The sequence below is a fragment of the Haliotis cracherodii genome, unplaced genomic scaffold (genome assembly GCF_022045235.1).
Source record: "Haliotis cracherodii isolate W230 unplaced genomic scaffold, xgHalCrac1.p SCAF_15, whole genome shotgun sequence".
NCBI classification, from domain to species: domain Eukaryota; kingdom Metazoa; phylum Mollusca; class Gastropoda; order Lepetellida; family Haliotidae; genus Haliotis; species Haliotis cracherodii.
The window spans coordinates 31,923,185-31,942,393 of record NW_027266270.1 but is presented as its reverse complement, the minus strand read 5'-3'; the positions used below and the strand labels follow the sequence as shown (position 1 = coordinate 31,942,393).

The window sequence follows — 19,209 nt, the reverse complement described above, 5'->3', positions numbered from 1 at the left end:
TGAGATTGCTCAAGCAAAGGTTTTTTCACACGAAAACGGATACAAAACAATTGATAACTATGTGCTTGTGGCACTGTGAAAAACTTTCTTTCGACAAATAATCTATTCGAATACTGTGAAATGTGTCACGTGTCTTTCATGGTCGCGATATCTGATAGGTCCGGTGGGTTGCGTCAGAAGCCCTGCCGCAGACTTAAAGACGACCCGGGGGGAAAACGTGCTCAATAGATTTGACAGGAACATAACTTTACCTCGTTATTTTCTAATTTACCAAAGATCATTACTGCCAGAGTTCCAAGAAAGGCAGATATTTGAGACTGATTATTCTCTGGCGTTGGCATTCTATATTTAATGGTCTCGTGCAGAAAAACAAAGAGGAATCAATCTTGATTCAAAGAACTTTTTCTCCTTATAAATCAGATAACATTGCTAAAATACAGTTGGGCGTGGTCATAAGAGATGGATATTACCCAATATACTCTCGCTCGACTCCCCTTAATCCCATCATCTCACTAGTTTCACTCTTTCACGTAACTGTCACGTTAAGCAACACAATCGGACGACAGCTGTGACCCTTTCATAATGTTGGTTTACATTAAATTATAGACATCATTATTACATAAGTGTCATTTTCGTGGGCAAGAATCGGTATACGGTTGCTGTGAAATTATGTTACATCACGACTCATCAGCTGACCGAGGTGTTTTCTAACGGCACAGAGATGATCCGAATGCGTTCATTCAATGCCTTCTTGATATTCTGTGTCTATTATTTGGGGTTTTGGGCGAAAAAGCAATAAATCTTTTCTTCACGCGTGCTTCATATATATTATTGGGGTATATGTTGCAATCGAAATATATTTCTCATCTAAGTAGAGTTTCCTATTAGTATTTTAATGCCATGCAAGAGTAGCTACAATTGCTAAGATCACAACGTAAACCAGCCCCGGGACAAAACGCACTTGTCCTACAACAGCTGTAAAATGTCTCGAAAGTATTAAACTAAAAACGAAATAAGTTTCGTGACTTTCGAGTCGAATTGAAAATGACAAGACCCGGGAAGATTCCGGGGTAGAACAGGTCTTCAGCAACCCATTCCGTTAAAGGCGACTCTGCTTGTCGTAAAAGGCGACTAACGGGATCGGGTGGTCAGGCTCGCTGACTTGGTTGATACATGTCATCGATCCCAATTGCGTGGGTCGATGCTCATGATGTCAATCACTGGATTTGCTGGTCCAGACTCGATTATTTACAGACCGCCGTCATATAGCTGGAATATTGCCGAGTGCGGCGTTAAACAACAAACAAAGACAAAGAAAAGAACAATGTTTTGGTCTTTAAAAATACACGTTAACGAGGCTGGAAGCATACGCTGCGAAAACCATTTTTTATCAGAGCACAGATCCAGTTATGTTCTAAAATCAACAAAGTGAAATAACCCCCTTTGAAGATTCTTTCCTGTGTCTTACTTGCTTGCGTCCTCACTAAGTGCAGAAGACGTCAGTGATAAAGCCTAGAGAGAGATCGCAGCTTTTAAGGGATATTTTCAGAGTGGTCCTTTTGCCTAATCATCTCCACAGGAAATGGTCCTCTGTAATCCCGGGCTATTCCGGTAAAGACTGATTTTAGCTTGATGGAAATGTGCCCACTTCTCTTGAGACTATGCGTTGCATCTTGCAATATTTACAGTATGTAAACATCTCATATGTGTCCTTGTATATGTTCTTTTTGTATGACCCGTGAAGATCCGGGGTAGAATAGGTCTTCAGCAACCCATTCTTGCCATAAAAGGCGACCATGCTTGTCGTAAGAGGCGACTAACGGGATCGGGTGGTCAGGCTCGCTGACTTAGTCGGTGCATGTCATCGTATCCCATTTGTGTGGATCGATGCTCATGATGTCAATCACTGGATTGTCTGATCCAGACTTGATTATTTACAGACCGCCGTCATATAGCTGGAATATTGCCAGTGAGGCGTTTAACAACAAATAAACAAACAAAATAAAATAGTATAGTTTGCTTGTAGTCAGTTCAGTTCAATACAAGAACAAAACAAATCAAAACTATACCTTACGCTCATTAATAAATATCGAATTGTATTTTCACAAATCTCCCAATATCAGCGTTTTGTAGATTCATAACGGTAGACATACTTGGACAAGGGACAAATGACTCGGTCAGGTTCTGATACATCCTCGACAGTACATCTTTTTTACATGTTCACTCTATCATGATAAATACTCAGGAGCCTATTCGTGATCAACTGGTGTTATTACGGGACAAACCGATTAGCATCTCGTGCCCCTCTCGTAGCCATCTTTGCGACTCGGTTGAGTCTGTCATAGTACTAATGTCACTTTCATTATAGATTAATTGAAGTGAATTTAGAACTTTGTCATAGTTCTTAAATCAATTTTATTAGTCCATAAGTATAGTGGTTTTAGAAATATGACATGTCTACGCGCAAACAGTTAAAAGAATTGTCAACTCGTGGCATAATGATTCACGTATATTTCCCCCATATATCATATATATCCCTGATGGGTTTTTTTAACACATCGGTCTTACAGTATTTTTATACAGTGTGATTGAACACATTTAACTGTATCTAGGGTATATATTTAGATGCAAGACATATTTAAAATAAAAAATTATCCCTAAGGGATTCTTTGACCGAAGTAAAAAATGTGTTTAGAATATAATCACGGACAAGACATGCTTAGGTCTAAACAAGATTTGGAAAGTGTTTAAATCTTAAACCGAATATATGTACACATATGGCGAGTTGTATCTATTAACGCATTTATGTCGAAACACATGATATGAGGTATCGTCTCAGAGCCTAAACACCACCCAAACACAATATCCCCATAATCTAAACATGTTCAGAATTTAAACACATAAACATAAATTGCCAGTGCAAGAGAATAAATTATCCCCCGAAACACATTCCATTTGGCGTTAAAGGGCCATGATGTGGAAGTTGTATGAATGGACCATTGAAAATCAGTGATGACACCAGGTGTTCGCGAAAAGGGTAAGCATGACCTGCCCTACATGTAGCACCCACCACTCACATCCTCAAAACATGTTTGAACACGCATCGAATTTAAAAATGTTTAAAGTTAAAACATGTTTCGAATTTAAACATGCTCAAACATGTTTAGAATTCAAACCTGTTTCAATAAAGTGCATATCAATAGGCAAAAAGTCAAATATGAATAAGATGTACAATATATATTGAAATATATGTGCAAATCAAATATACGGGCACTTGCATAACACATATACATATAGTTGGAATATTGCTGAGTGCGGCGTTAAACAACAAACCACCAAGATTTGGTACAACATCAACATAAACAACTTAACAAAACTCGGTGACGAGGACATTTGACACTTGTGACCATAACAGCCTCCGTTGTCCATGAATGATAGACGGAGATATATGAAATGTTTCAGTGACTGGTGACGATGGGGTCTTTATTTTAAACATGTTTAAAGTTTAAACACGTTCGAACATGTTTCGAATTTTAAAATGTTTTACGTTAAAACATGTTTCGAATTTAAAACCTGTTTCAGTAAAGTGCATTACACTTGGTAATAACTCAAAGATGGATAAGATGTATAATATTTATTGAAATATTTGTGCAAATCAAATATACGGGCACTTGCATAACACATATACATATAGCTGAAATATTGCTGAGTGCGGCGTTAAACAACACAACACAACACAACACAACACAACACAACACAACACAACACACACACACAAATAAAAAAATAAAAAATATATAAAAACACACACCAAGATTTGGTACAACATCAACATAAAAACCAAACAATTTAACCAAACTCGGTTAATTATGACAAAGACATTTGACACTTGTGACGATAGCAGTCTCCGTAGCACAGGTGGTAGCGTGAAGGACTACAAATAAAAAAGTTGCATGTTCGTAAAGGTGTGTGTTTAAAATGTGTTGCTGTACGAGTAGTGTTTCTTTCGTACAGGAAGCTGCCAATGAAAGTATATCTGGTAACTACTATACAACTTTAACATTTTTTAGTTACTACCACCCACCTCCAAACTGATCAATTTATACTTCTAAAAAGCTTTGTTAAGATTAACGACGCTTCTTAACGGCATTCTGTGGTTGCATACTGTACTGTGCAATCATTACACGCTAATGGTTATAGACGAACGAGCAGGCTCTTGAGACACCGAGATATTTCTACAATGTAGTAGTTCTTCAAGCAGCACAGCATTAAGTGTGTTATCGTACACATGCCTAAAATCGATATACAACGACGGAAATATTCTGCCCAATTGGCCTTCAATTGGGCTGGGAGTGAGCGGTGGACTACACACGTTGGGCTGGGCCAACTAGTCTTAAAGCAAGTAGTATTGTGTTTTTGTCAGGTTTATAGTTTTAAATACAAAAAAAATATCTGGTGTTGTAGCTGAAGCTGAAAATATATCAAATGGTCGGTCCCTAAACAGCGCTTTGGCCTCGTCTTCTTTATGTACCTGTTCATCTGCGCAGGCCTGGCGCTGACCTTGACCTTCCGCCTGAACATAAACCTGGTCAAGTTTGAAACTTTTTGTGTTATAAAGTTTTTAAACCGTTTTATGATAGACATGTGGGGGAACATTTTCAAGTTTGACTCACGATGCAATTCCCTGATTTGTGCAATATGGTCCCGTGTTTGTCCAGATGAACACTTGCCATGCCTTTGCATGTATTTGTAACGGGTGCCATCGGATGCGCTCATCTTTTCCGTAACATCTGGCACCATCACTATTTGTTTCTGATTAATAAACACATGGACCCGTGAAGATCCGGGGTAGAATAGGTCTTCAGCAACACATGCTTGTCGTAAGAGGCGAATAACGGGATCGGGTTGTCAGGACTTGGTTGATGCATGTCATCGTATCCCAATTGAGTTGATCGATGCTCATGTCAGTCACTGGAATGTCTGGTCCAGACTCGATTATTTACAGACCGCCGTTATGTGGGATATTGCTGAGTGCGGCGTTAAATAACACAAAACCAAACAAAATGAACACGTTCTTATGGTATAATCGTAAACAGTTTTGTCGATTTTATTGGATCATAAATGTAACTAACAATTAGTGAGTGAGAGTATTGTTTTACGCCGCTTTTTGCAATAGTCCAGCAATATCATGTTCGAGGACACCAGAAATGGGCTTCACATATTGTACCCACGAGGGGTAACTCACAATATAATTCTGCTCTTTCAGCTGACGGGACAGGCAGTAAGCGATGCTGACATGTTGGACAACATGAACACAACCGGACGTGACCGCAGGGACATCCATGACGTCATATACACTCCGGAGTACATACTTTTCTCCATTGCAATTGGTGTGCTGTCGATTGTCGGGACAGCAGGAAATATTCCAGTGCTCGTTGTGTATTTTCGTCGAAAGGATAAAAAAACGTCAAATACTTTCATAAAAATTCTGGCGCTGATAGACCTATTAGTGTGCATGCTTATTATGCCATATACACTGGTTTATGAACTTCATTTGGTGTATTCGGATGTTGCCTGCAGATTATTCGAATATTTTAGACACTTTGCCATCATTTCATCGAATGTAACAGTGGTTGCCATAGCAGCGGAAAGATATTTTGCAGTGTGTCATTTCGCGAAACGGTTCACTGTTAAGCAAGTGAACTGTGGAATGATAGTTGTCGTGACAATAAGTGGTATCCTAGCAACACCTGCAGTCATGATCTTTACACTTGTAACAGCTGATGAAGTCAGGGATATTGAGTGCCAATTTCCACATCCCGGAAATGCGACCCACTTCTGCCACTTTACGACATCAGTAACCGGACCCCTGGTAGCGTATCTTTACCAGGGTCTTCTCATGTTGTCATTCTTCATCTCTCTCATAGTCATTGTCATATTGTACGCGATAGTTTATTCAACGCTGTGGAAAAGAACAAAGTTGAGAACAATACAGAATCAACAAATTGCCACAATCGGAAACGAGGACAAAAGTGACACTTCCGGGGCCAAGAGCGCAATAAGTATTCTCTCTGCTGACAACAGCTTGAGCGTTGTTAAAGGCGAATGTTCGGAAGTTTCCGATCAGAAAGAGACATCGTTTGTCGAAGATTGCAAATGTGCCAGCGGAAGTACCCTTGGAACTTCAATAAGGAACAAAAGAATTGGGCTTCATTATCGAACCGCAAAGATGTTATTCACGTGTACTGTGATATACCTTATAACCTGGGTGCCATTTTGGTTTGATATATTTGGCGCCACGCAGTTTCTTCTCCTTAGATACATGTTTTTCCTCGGCAACGCCACAAACCCCCTAGTTTATGGTATCGTAAATTCTCATGTGAGGCATTCATTCTTGAGACTCCTTCACGAGTGTAAACCAAGCGTTAGTTTTATGTTTAAGGTAGATGTTCCGAAGTCACCTGCATCAAAAGGCAATGAAACTCAATAAATTAAAAGGGGTTATAGTTAAAACGGCACCGATTGGCGAAAACGTCACCTCACCTGAAGCGAAAACGGTTACTTCTGTCTGGCGAAAACGCCACCTTATTTTATTAATTACCTTGGTACTGAAATAAATGAACTCACATTTTCAGTAATTGTGAAATGTTGAAACACGTTTACATCAGTAATTAGCCTCTACTCCAATTTGAATACACAAGTTTGACTGCATGTATTCCGACAAATAGTAGCCGTTTTCGCCAAATGGGGTGCTGTTTTCGCCCGAGAAATCGGTGACGTTTTGCTGAGGTGCCAGTTTAGCCTGCACCCGATTAAAAGCACTTGATATGCTTGCAAAGTGCTTGCTTTGTCCGTATGGAATGATTTGTAGAGTTTTGTAAAACATGAAATCAATCTTTTATTGATTTCAATTTCCTTGTGTCCATGTTTTATCGTGATATGTTACGTGGGGGTCGTTGTTTTGGTATACAAGAGAATAGCGACACTTGAAGCAACCTACACTCTCGGAGGCTGAAACGGTTTGCACTGATTTGATGAAAAATGACCACTAAAAGCATGAAAGGGATGAATGTGACACACTTTGGAAACGCATATTCGATTTCTTTTTAACTTTGGGGCAAAATGGCCACAACAAACTCAAATTAAGTGGTTCTCTGTATTTAGGGATGAGATGATCGAACACAACAATGTCGTCGTACAGGCACGGATGTTATTCGATGTGTCTCAAGATGGACTTTGAGTTCAAGTTATGCGTTTTCATTGTTGATGGGTCTTTTTTTTTGGGGGGGGGGGGGGTGGTTGTTGTTTTTTGGGGGGGGTGTTTTGACATCATTTATTCATGTTAATTGTCCACGAATTTACATGGCCCTGTACATTGATGCGTTTTCATTGTGTGTCCATATATCCGACACAACGCTGCTGATTTGTTCATATTCGACAGAGTATTCTTCCGGTACAATAATTGCAGTTAGGATATTTGTTCAATGTCGGCCTGACCCGTGGCGTGTCATGAGTGCCATCTCCAAAGAGTGAGTGAGTGAGTATAGTTTCACGCCGCTTTTAGCAATATTCCAGCAATATCACGGCTGGGGACACCAGAAATGGGCTTCACACATTGTGCCCATGTCGAGAATCGAACCCGGGTCTTCGGCGTGACGACCTCACTCACTCACTCACTCACTCACAAAAACACGCGTGAGTATCAGGTTCCCAACAACACGCAGTTATCCAAATTATGCGCCGTGTATTAACATGCACGTGAAAATTGTGAATCACGACCTTTAAATGTCTTCACGAATATGGATTGGATAATGCATTATTTATTTTCAGAGTACATTTATTTATATTCAAGCACAGTTACGTTTTTCCGTCAATTCGTTCAAAGTGTATGTTTATCTTTTGGTTTAAAGATACATTTGTTTGTTCACCTCTATTTTGTTTTTTTAGGCCAAGTGGAATCTGTTTCGTCGGATAATCGAGACTGGTTAATCTCTGTTGTTGACGTTCTATATTGTATACATGGAGTCTGGTAATAAAATATCTAAAGTGTATTTACTATGCAGTCTTGAATAACAGCGTTTACATCAGACATTTGGCTACAATAAAGAGAGGAATGCACTTCAGCTGAACACAGTTTGTTTGCGTATGCGTTGCGCGGCGTACTCCTCTGTACAATTCTGACCAAGAGAAAGAAGCTGGTCAAAACACATTGGTTTGTGTATGAAGGTGCACCTCTGTGCGTTGACGTCTTCGACCGAATTGAGTCTGCCCCAAATTGGACGTATACGCAGCGCGCATACGCAAAGGTAGTTCCGTTCTGACGTCATATCTTGTTAAGTCACTTGAGATATGCCTCCACGTGTTGTAGGAATGAAGTCATTGAACGTGGGAATGATGTAAGGCAGAACCAGGCGCTTTATGATTCCAACAACAAAAACGCCAATACTTCAACAATATTTGGACAGACATAATTGACCTTTTGCTTGTGAAAATGATCGGATGGTTAGTATAGAATCCATGTGGCAGTATTGCATGATTCAGATATGGTGAGATGATTCAAGTCTCTTCATATGACGTGATTCATCCTCACTGTCAAATTCTACATATTCAAGACGTCTCCGGTCCAGGACACCATGCTTGCCGTAGAAAGGCGACTATTCTTGTCGTGAGAGGAGACTAACGGGATCGTGTGGTCAGGCTTGCTGACTTGTTTGGTGCATGTCATCCATCCCATTTGCGTGGATCGATGCTCATGTTATCAGTCACTGGATTGTCTGGTTCAGACTCGATTATTTTCTAACCGCCTTCATATAGCTGGAATATTGCTGAGTGCGGCGTAAAACAACAAACCAACCAACCAGCCAGGACACCATGCTTGTTATTATACAAAATTTTCAGCACCATACCAGTGCTCGTGGGCAAACGTCTAAGCAAATGTCTAAGACCTGCATAGCAGACGAGTTAACTCACTAAACATTCTACGCGTGAATGTATTTCTCGCGCATATATATACGCGTACAATGTGATTATAACTTCGCACATGCAATGTGTGTATGCATTACGTGTACGGACATACGTGAACACGTGTGTTCCCAGCTTAAGATTGACGTTCGCAGCAATAGCCAACAATATCACACATGCATCTCGCAAATAACATGGTTGCCCTTGACGTTTTCGCTCGGTGGCGTTTTTAAACAATATTTCTCCTTTGGAACACACTTTGCCCATTAACAAAGCCATATTACCGCTACGAACGTCTGTATGTGTGAGTTACGACCCTCGTAGCATACGGTCGTTTTGTGACTGAACCATGGAGACAGATTGTGGGCTTGAGTCCCAGAGATTAAACCATTATGATGACATCACACTATTGTTGTTGCTGTGGATTCTGGGCCAGGAAATCACTGGCCTTTCAGAAAGTGCATTTTAACTAGTTGTTAAAAATGTTTAAATGTCAATAATTAGATAAAAAAACATAAAATTGACGACTCTCGTCATTAAAACATTCGAAAACCGACACAGGAAGACATTAATAATACATCATCATGACCATCAGATCGATAACGCCTGTTAATACCTTCGGCCATATAGGTCTCGTAATCTTTATCTTTATCTCATTAGACACATGGCATAAATGATCTTGACACGTTTTCGTCAACAGGATTTAGTGTATCATTAGACAACTAGTATCTAGGTTATGCATTGTCCTATCATAAGACCGCCTCCGTGGTCTAGTGGTAGAGCGTCCGGCCGGAGAGCGGAAGGTCCGAGGTACGATGCCCGGCCGCGTCATACCAAAAGATGTTAGTACTTGTTGTTACCCTGTCCGGCGCTCGGCATTAAGGGGCTAAAACAAGAACTGGTCGGCTCAGAGTAAGTATACTGTGTCTGAGTTGGGTATTCATGTTAAACTGCGGCATGGTATCTCAGTGTGCCAGCACTATAAATCGGTATCAGTTCGGACTAGTACAAGCAACCACACACCCACGAACACTTGCATGCACGTTGCTATGTAAGCGCAATAATCTTGGACGCGACGTTAAACCCCATTTCACCTCACCTCCTATCACGACATTTCAGAAGCATGCTTTCTGGTACGCTAGCGGTAACAATTCTGCGGTATACGAGGGCTCGTCAAAGAGTTCTAAGCTTGACTTTCAAATATGGGCCATAACGAAGTGAACTACTCAATGTAGTACATTGTTTGAGAAGGTCATTTCAAGTGTACTTGATCTATTGAGGCCGTGTGTATATTAGACAGTTGATCGCGATAAGGGTCCAAATGGACACAGAAATGGAAAAGAACGATTGGTCATCAAGTTTGTGTCTTTAGAGAAAAGTCCTCCTCAAGAAATCCATAACCGCATGTCACAAGTGTATGGGAATAAGTGTCCTAGCCATTCCACTGTTAGACGTTGGGCAGCTTTGTTCAAGGCTGGGAGTACAAGCCATGATGTTGACCCTAGGTCTAGACGTTCCTCAGCTTCAATCAAAGAAGATTCAGTCAAGGAGATAGAAAAACTTATACTGTCAGATAGATGTGTTACCATTGCTGAACTTGAGGAAGACAGGTCTAAGCCATGGATCCATAGAAATTATTATCAATGAACATTTACAGATGAATAAGATATCTGCTGGTTGGGTGCTAAAGTTTCTAAGTCTGATCTTAAGGAAAAAAGAAATGACATTGCCAGAGAAAATTTAGAGCTAATTGAGGAGGACTTCGTCAAATTAAAAAAGAGATTAACAACCGGTGACGATGCATGGGTCTACCATTATGATGCTGAGTACAAACGTCAATCCATGGAATGGCACCATTCCACTTCTCCGGCACCAAAGAAATTCAAGTCTTCAAGATCAGTGAAGAAAGCTATGGCCACTGTATTCTGGGATGAAAAGGGTGTAATCCTGTTTGATTATTTAGAAAGTTAAAAGACGATTACCGGTGCCTACTATGCTGATTTGCTTCGTCGCCTGAGAGATTCTATCCAAGAAAAGCGACGAGGGATGACTGCTGGAGTTGTACTCATTTATGACAGTGTCTCTTCTCACACCTCTCGACTTGCAAAGGCTGCTGTGCGACAATGTAAGTTCGAAAAGCTTCCTCACACACACGCACACACACACACACACTCCCACCTCACACACACACACACACACACACACCATACTCGCCACACATAACACCAAGTGATTTCCTCATGTTTCCTAAACTGAAAGAACACCTTCGTGGAAAGAGCTATGACGACAACGATGACGTCAAATCTGCCGTGAATGTGTTTTTCAGGAACCTCTTCCTGACTGGAATTGAAAAGCTTTACTATCGATATGAGAAGTGTATTGTAGAGCATGGAGATTATGTTGAAAATTGTTGGTTTTGTTTGTTAGTCTCAGAACTTTTTTACCAGCTCTCGTATGCTCAACCCGCTTATTGTTTCTTGTTTTAACGGATTAAAACTGTGCACTGTGCCTCGGTATCCATGCCTACTATCCTTCGTATCTGCTTAAAATCTGAAGGTCTGAACAATTTGACTGGGTATATTGTATATTCAATATTGTATGTTATTAAATCCCACCTTTACAGATCTGAGTGACGAAGGCAAATTTGTATTTAGTTTAAAGTTTAAAAAATCAATTTAAATTAAATATGCACATTTAACATTATCCTTCCTACGTTTATATGTATCCTTCGATATGTATTTATTTATTATATTTCTCATGAGCCTTATGGCTGGACGTTACGTTTGACTTTTTTGTCCAATTTTGGAATATATACAGCTTTTTTAACGTGTCACGCACAAAATAGTTCTATCTCTGAGTGAGTGGGTTAGGATAACGCCGCTTTGAACAGTATTTTAGTACATCTCAAAACTCCATGAAGTTATATTGGGTATTTTTTAAACTGAATCACCGGTAGATTGGGAAAAAACGTGTGTACAGTAAACTATTTAGTTTACAAGAAAATACACATTGTAATCCAACGACCCAAGCTAACTTATAGCAAACATCTGTAAACCATATAATCCAATATATAATACTGTGGCCTAACTGCGTAGTCAGGAAAGCCTAGCCTGGTCTCACGTTATTGATCTCGCAGACACTTGGCAATGCAATTGGTTTGAAATAAATTTATTTCTGTCTGTCGGAACGATCCACTAACATGTCCATTTCTGTTGTGGAAACATGTTGCCGATATAGGTTATCAGGAGCAGCTGTTATCATTTTTTACGGTTGTCATACACGATACTGTTGATTAACGCCGCAATATTCAATCTGAACTGCCGGGCAAATGAAACTATACACGTGGACAATGGATTTTACAAAAAAATGTACAAACGTTATCAAAACGTTACTAGGCCGAAAAAGTCGCCGAAACACTGAAAACTTAAGGTCCAAAACACAACTATGATACACGTATCCAATACATAACCACTGAATAAACATGTCTTGTTTGTTTCGTTATTGGCCAGCATCAAAGATGAGTGTATACTTTTCTTTGCCCGGTAGGCTATATAACGGCGGTCTATAAACTATTGACCCACGGGGTATGATTACACGCAACCAAACGAGTCCCCGACCCTGGCTACTAGATGTATTAAGTCGCCTTTTACTTTATGATAATTTCTGAAACATCGCAAACTCGAGACGTTTGGTCAAAATATGTATTCACACAAGGAGTCTATGTAAGACCGATTAACAGGAACGACGAAGTTCCATGTTGGATGCACAGGCCCCAGAAGCAGGACAGTGATATCACTGAAACACCGGACCCATATATATACTCTTAAAACAAGCGTCATTCCCCTTCCCCCCCCCCCCCCCCCCCCCCCCCCCCCCCCCCCCGTCTGTAAAGTAACCACAACTAAATGTGCAATTCTGTATGTAATGAGTCAAGAGTTGAATGTTCTTGAAGAAGCATACATTGTTTACCCACAAAAGATCCACCAATGGTCGCATCCATATGAATTGAAAAGTAAAACAAATAAGTTTCTGTGGGTTTTTTTATGCAAAAATTTGACAAATTACAAGAAACAATAACAAAACAAGCGTATATTCTACAAAGTCATCTATATCCCCCGCCCATTCTAACACGTTATGGTCCCAAACCAGGTAACTGACCCAACATTTCTCTTAGCCCATGTCAAAATAGCTGCAATGGAAATTCTAAAATATACATTTCTAAAACTCCTGAATATCAAATGGCACCAGTTCAGTATGTGCTTTATATATAGACATGCAATGTTTGGCAAGGAAATACTTAACAGTTTATTTGTTATACTCCATAAGTGAACCCACACTATATTAAAACTTAAATCCAACTTGTTGTCATGGAAACGTAAAAAAAAATAAAAAATTATAAAATTCCTAAATAGCAAAAGGCACCAGTTCAGTATGTGCCTGGTAGACATGCAAAGTTTTGTAATAAAGTATTAAATGGTTTTTGAGTTACGCTCCGGAAATGAACACCACCCTTAAAGAACCTAAGTCCAACTTGTTTCCATGGAAACGTACAAAGAAATATTTCTAAAATTCCTAAATAGCAAAAGGCACAACTTCACCACTTGAGTGATATAAATGCAAAGTTTGATAAAGAAATTTTTAAGTTTCGGAGTTCTGTTCCGGAAACAAACATCACTCACAAAGTTAACCTTATATAGCAACCTGCATGCACTCGTGTGTGTGTGGCTGCAAGTACTAGTCCGAACTGATACCGATTAATAGTGCTAGCCCACTGAGATACCATGTCGCAGTTTAACATGAATACCCCACTCAGACACAGTATACTGACTCCGAGCCGACCAGTACTTGTTTTAGCCCCTTAATGCCGAGCGCCAGACAGGGTAACAAGTACCATCTTTTAACGTCTTTTGGTATGACCCGGCCGGAGATCGAACCGTGGACCTTCCGCTCTCCAGGCGGAGGTGGTCAAAGTCACAGCAATTCAAGCATGAAATACTCACATCCCCAGCCAATATGACATGTCCGGTTGTGTGCAATGCATTAGCTCCTGTCAACTATGTTCAATGGGCGTTTTTTTATAAATGGACTAATTGCAGCACTAATTGCAGTTGTTTAGCCATCTGCAGTTTATGATAGAATATGTAACTGAATTTGTAATAAGTAAGAATGAGACATATGGACGAACAACTAGGAGCGATGGTTTCCGTGTAGGTTCTACCCGGTAACACCCTTATCTAGCAAGTGAAGTACAGAGTATGGTTGACAAGAATATATAGTGTTTATACAGTTGAGTAGGTTTAAGATCAGTTACACTGTTGTATTTGTAATTAGTTGTGTTTTTGCATGAAGTTAGTCAGTGAATGCAACAACTGTGTCCATGACACTTTGGGAGGAACATACACTCAAGTAGAACTTACCAACAAGAAAGGAAATGTATTCAATACTGTGAGATGACATTATGTGCCAAATATGGTGAAGAAAAATGGTACGGTTTTCAAGATCTGCTCCGGAAACGAGGATTACCGCCACTTTCAGTCTAAATCAAAGTCGTTGTCATGGTAACTCGAAAAATAACTTTTTTTAAAATCCCAAACTATCGAAAGGCACCAGTTCACCACTAGACCTATCAATGTCCTAAATATGGTGAAGAAAAATGGTACGGTTTTCAAGATCTGCTCCGGAAACGAGGACTACTGCCATTTTCAGTCTAAATCAAAGTCGCTGCCATGGAAACTCAAAATGCAATTTTTTTTTAAATCCCAAACTATCAAAAGGCACCAGTTCACCACTAGATCTATCTATGTGCCAAGTTTGGTGAAGAAATATGGTACGGTTTTCAAGATCTGCTCCGGAAATGAAAGGTGACGGACGGATGGATGGACGGACAGACGGCACCCATATATATATCCCCCCTTCCACTTCTGGCGGGGGATAATAAATTATAACATTCTCCAGAAAAACATCATCAAAAAGATTTTTATTGAGGAATGTCACTCAGGAATATATCCACGAATCAGGAAAATGGATATTTTAATGATTCAATGATTCAAGCAACAAACCTGTTGCTAATTACAAATGGGATGATTAAGACAGATCATGTACATCTCACATGTTGGTGATACTGCTTCTGTTTATTAGGGTTACTGGAACCATTACATACACACAGACAAACAAACATTGAGCCACGGAATTCTTCTGGGGAAAGCCATTTGCAGAATGAAATCATCTCGATGTCCAATAAAGACGTCTGCTGGCATGACCTTGTAATTACTACAAAACGTCAAGCTTCATGTACAGCAGCGTTCTTACAACAATGTAAGTCAATCTATCACAATAATGAAGCCGTATAGTCAAGAATCATTGACAAGTCATTATACACTACTCAAAACAAGTTCAAGAACACCCACAATTGGAAGGCTGTGTGTTGCAATACCCACCAGCCATGTCTGATTAACTGTAGTCATATGAACACATCGGGTGTTCTTTAACTTCTTTTAAGTGGTATACAGAAAATAAAAAACAAATTAATTTGCATTTTACTACACATTGCATATTGTTTAAAAAGCAAAAAAGAGTAGTGCCATAATGTTGTTTTATTTGGGATGTCATAACACTGTATGATGTCATCAATTGAATAATGCTGCATGTTAGTAACTCTAAGTAAAGTATGTTAATGCCCACCTGTTTATCAATTTGCAAAGGAAAAACACTAACATCTGGCATGGTTTTGTTTTATTTGTTGTTTAACGCCGCAATATTCCACCTATATGACGGAGGCCTGTAAATAATCGTGTCTGGATCAGACTATCCAGTGATTGACATGAGCATCGACCCACCAATTAGGATACGATGACATGCATCTACCAAGTCAGCGAGTCTGACAACCTGATCCCGTTAGTCGCCTCTTATGACAAGCATGGTCGCCTCTTATGACAAGCATAGTCGCCACTTACGGCAAGCATGGGCTGCTGAAGCCCTATTCTAACTAGGCAAAGGAAAAACATGAACATCTAAAATGGTAGTTGAAATGTGCACCTAATACATTATAAAATGCACACAAATCACCTGATTTTTGTCAATTTTTTTCAGTAAAATCATTGAGATTTTTATTATACTATAGCTTAATATAGACCAGCAGACATCCTTAAAAAACACAAGGTTCAGTATCTCATTCCAAGTTTAATATAAAACATATATCATCAGACTTGCAACATGAATTAAAATCAACTTAATATGCAAATTTACACTTTCTAGATTTGATGGTAAGGCTTCAACTACTGTTTTAGAAAGATGTAAAATGTTCCATTTTATATATATTGAAAACATGATTTGTGAAAGGATGGTGTGATGTGATAAAAGGAGATCTAGAACGTCTGATGAGCACAGAACATGGTTTTCATTCTCACTGAGGTTGTCGTTGTGAGCTACCACAACACTTCCACAGATAAAACATATTTGCATTTATTAACATTTAAGCAAGCTAATATAATGCCTGGTGAACCATCCCAATTAGCACCCCTTCCGATTGATCAATGTACACAAGACTTATTTATTCATGTATAAATCGCACTCGTGTGTTATATGCACCCTGAATTATGGGCAATTAAATTCTGGAAAAATATATCTGTCTTGTATGATATGCACAGACTTTTCTTTTGTACAATTTCAGGCTGTCAGCATAAACAACGAAATTTACGATCTTTCAACTCTGTTTTATTTTATGTTGGATGTGGATGTTTTTCAGTGGATGTTGGTTTTGTGAAACGTTCTCTGATTGGACTACCGATAGTGCGATAGTCCAATCATATTTAGCACAGGAAAGTGGGCTTGATGTGGCAAGGGTTGAAACAAGACTTTGATCAAAAGCCAGTGGACCCTCTTGCCTCGGTGAGATGTTCCACACAAGGCTGCAGCAGCAAATAGGTCCAGGACGTTTACCCAGATAGAATGGCAATATAACACACTGGATCACCAAGGATACACTTGAGATAACTTTCTTACAAACAATATTATCCTGTGAAGTCTTAATAGTGGCAACATGTCAAATATATACATAATTCAACAAGAGCGAATCAACATTGTCCACCTAAATAAAATAGATACACGATTGATATTTAATCACTGACCATTGGTAACAGCAGTTCATAAATTTAATCGATCTTTCCACCCCTTATAATTGTATATTGCCAATAAACAAGAATCTGTTTATTTATTAGTTAATATATTGTAAATAGTGTCCGTGGTTGATTGTTGTGACTAGTGTAGACCATGCTCAGATAAATAATCATGCCAGACAATCCAGTGATTGATATTGTGAGCATTGATCCACAACATTGGGGTACCATGACACGCTATCAACCAAGTCAAAAAGTTTGAATACCTGATCCATTTGGTTCCCACATGCAATGACCATAGGTTACAGAGACCATATTCTAACCCAGAGTGAGTGAGTGAGTTGGGTTTAACGCTTCTTTTAACAGTATTCCAGTCATATCACGGCGTGACAGCTTAATGTAGGAGGAAAGCCCAAAGTGATGCAGGTCTCAGACGTTTACCACTTCGGTGAAACCCACGAGCACGGGTATGGTGCTGACAAACCTAGAAACATAAGCCGGGCGAACCAGGATTCGAACCCACAATCATAGGTTTCTTGTGTGCGCAAGGGACGCAACTCTGCACAGCAAATCACGGCGCCTTAGACGACTGGGCCACCCGTGCCCCCTTCTAAACCAGAATCCCCACCAGGTGAATAATTCGAGTTTACTTTTACACTTGTCAATTATGCATGACGATGTGAAATATGAGTAAAGTGACACTTCTTAAACAAAATAAAACACTTTCCATTTGAAAACTTAAATTTTTTAGCTTATTATTGATTGTTTACTGCTGCCTTAATTCAGTATTTAACTGATAATATGAATTTAATGCTTAAATGATCATGAATATTCATGTGGTTTATTCCATTACACATACAAGGGGGGTTGGATGCTGACTGTTTTCCAGGTTAAAGCCATCATTTGGTATTTTAATTAATTCAAACTGATTGCTTAGAAATGGATTTCAAATTTATTAGTGATAGTTTTAGTGTCTGCTCAAGACAACTTCTCCACCTCATAGGGCTTTTATCTCATAACTTAAAAACAAAGGGGAGGAAGAATTTAGTTCTGCGTATTCCAACTAAACTGCCGAGTCCTACCTCAGCAAAGGAAAACTGAAAAAAACTAAAGGTAATTTGAACAAGTTCACTGTTCTCCCAAACCACATATAAGAAAGTTTCAATACTTCATTAAAATGAGTCCTTTGGAGTCCTCTAAGTACTTCATAGCCATGAAGCTACCCACCTCTCCTTATCAATACAGAGTTCCATTAGATTATACATTATATTAAACAAAGCCCCTCAAAGTAGCATGGAAACAGCCATACACCATGTACAGGTGACGTATACGTGTACGGCTTTGTGAACACCTTGTATGATACTGACAAGTTGAAAGATGAAGATTAACAGCAAAATATTTTCGTATTGTAAACATCACGTACACATGGCGGAAAAAGTCAAGCACTGCTTACTGTACAGAACAAAAAAGTAAGGGATTATGAATATTTTTTGTAGTGAGGACTGAGCACCTATATTTCCACATAAAATACTCATACAAGAAACCGATGATCTAATGTCATATTTTGTAAGTCTTCAATGGAAATAGGTTTTTTTTAGTGTGAAATGGTACAGCAAGGTTATAATATGATACGTATGACAATACATAGGTCATGATATGATATGTATGACAATACATAGGTCATAATATGATACGTATCACAATACAAAGGTCATAATATGATATGTATCACATTACATAGGTCATAATATGATACGTATCACAATACATAGGTCATAATATGATACGTATCACAATACATAGGTCATAATATGATACGTATCACAATACATAGGTCATAATATGATACGTATAACAATACATAGGTCATAATATGATACGTACCACAATACATAGGTCACAATATGATACGTATCACAATATATAGGTCATAATATGATATGTATCACATTACATAGGTCACAATATGATACGTATCACAATATATAGGTCATGATATGATATGTATGACAATACATAGGTCACAATATGATACGTATCACAATACAAAGGTCATAATATGATATGTATCACATTACATAGGTCATAATATGATACGTATCACAATACATAGGTCATAATATGATACGTATAA

At 39.0% G+C, this 19,209-nt stretch overlaps 1 protein-coding gene across 1 annotated transcript in view; it reads left to right on the top strand.

Annotated features, from left to right (window-relative positions):
• Positions 1–6,490, top strand: part of LOC139461642 (cholecystokinin receptor-like) — a 58,065-nt gene extending 51,575 nt beyond the window's left edge. Inside the window, exon 3 of the mRNA XM_071243108.1 lies at positions 5,267–6,490. Coding sequence (XP_071099209.1) covers positions 5,267–6,490 — 1,224 coding nt within the window. The remainder of the gene's footprint in view (positions 1–5,266) is intronic.
• Positions 6,491–19,209: the final 12,719 nt, after the last annotated feature.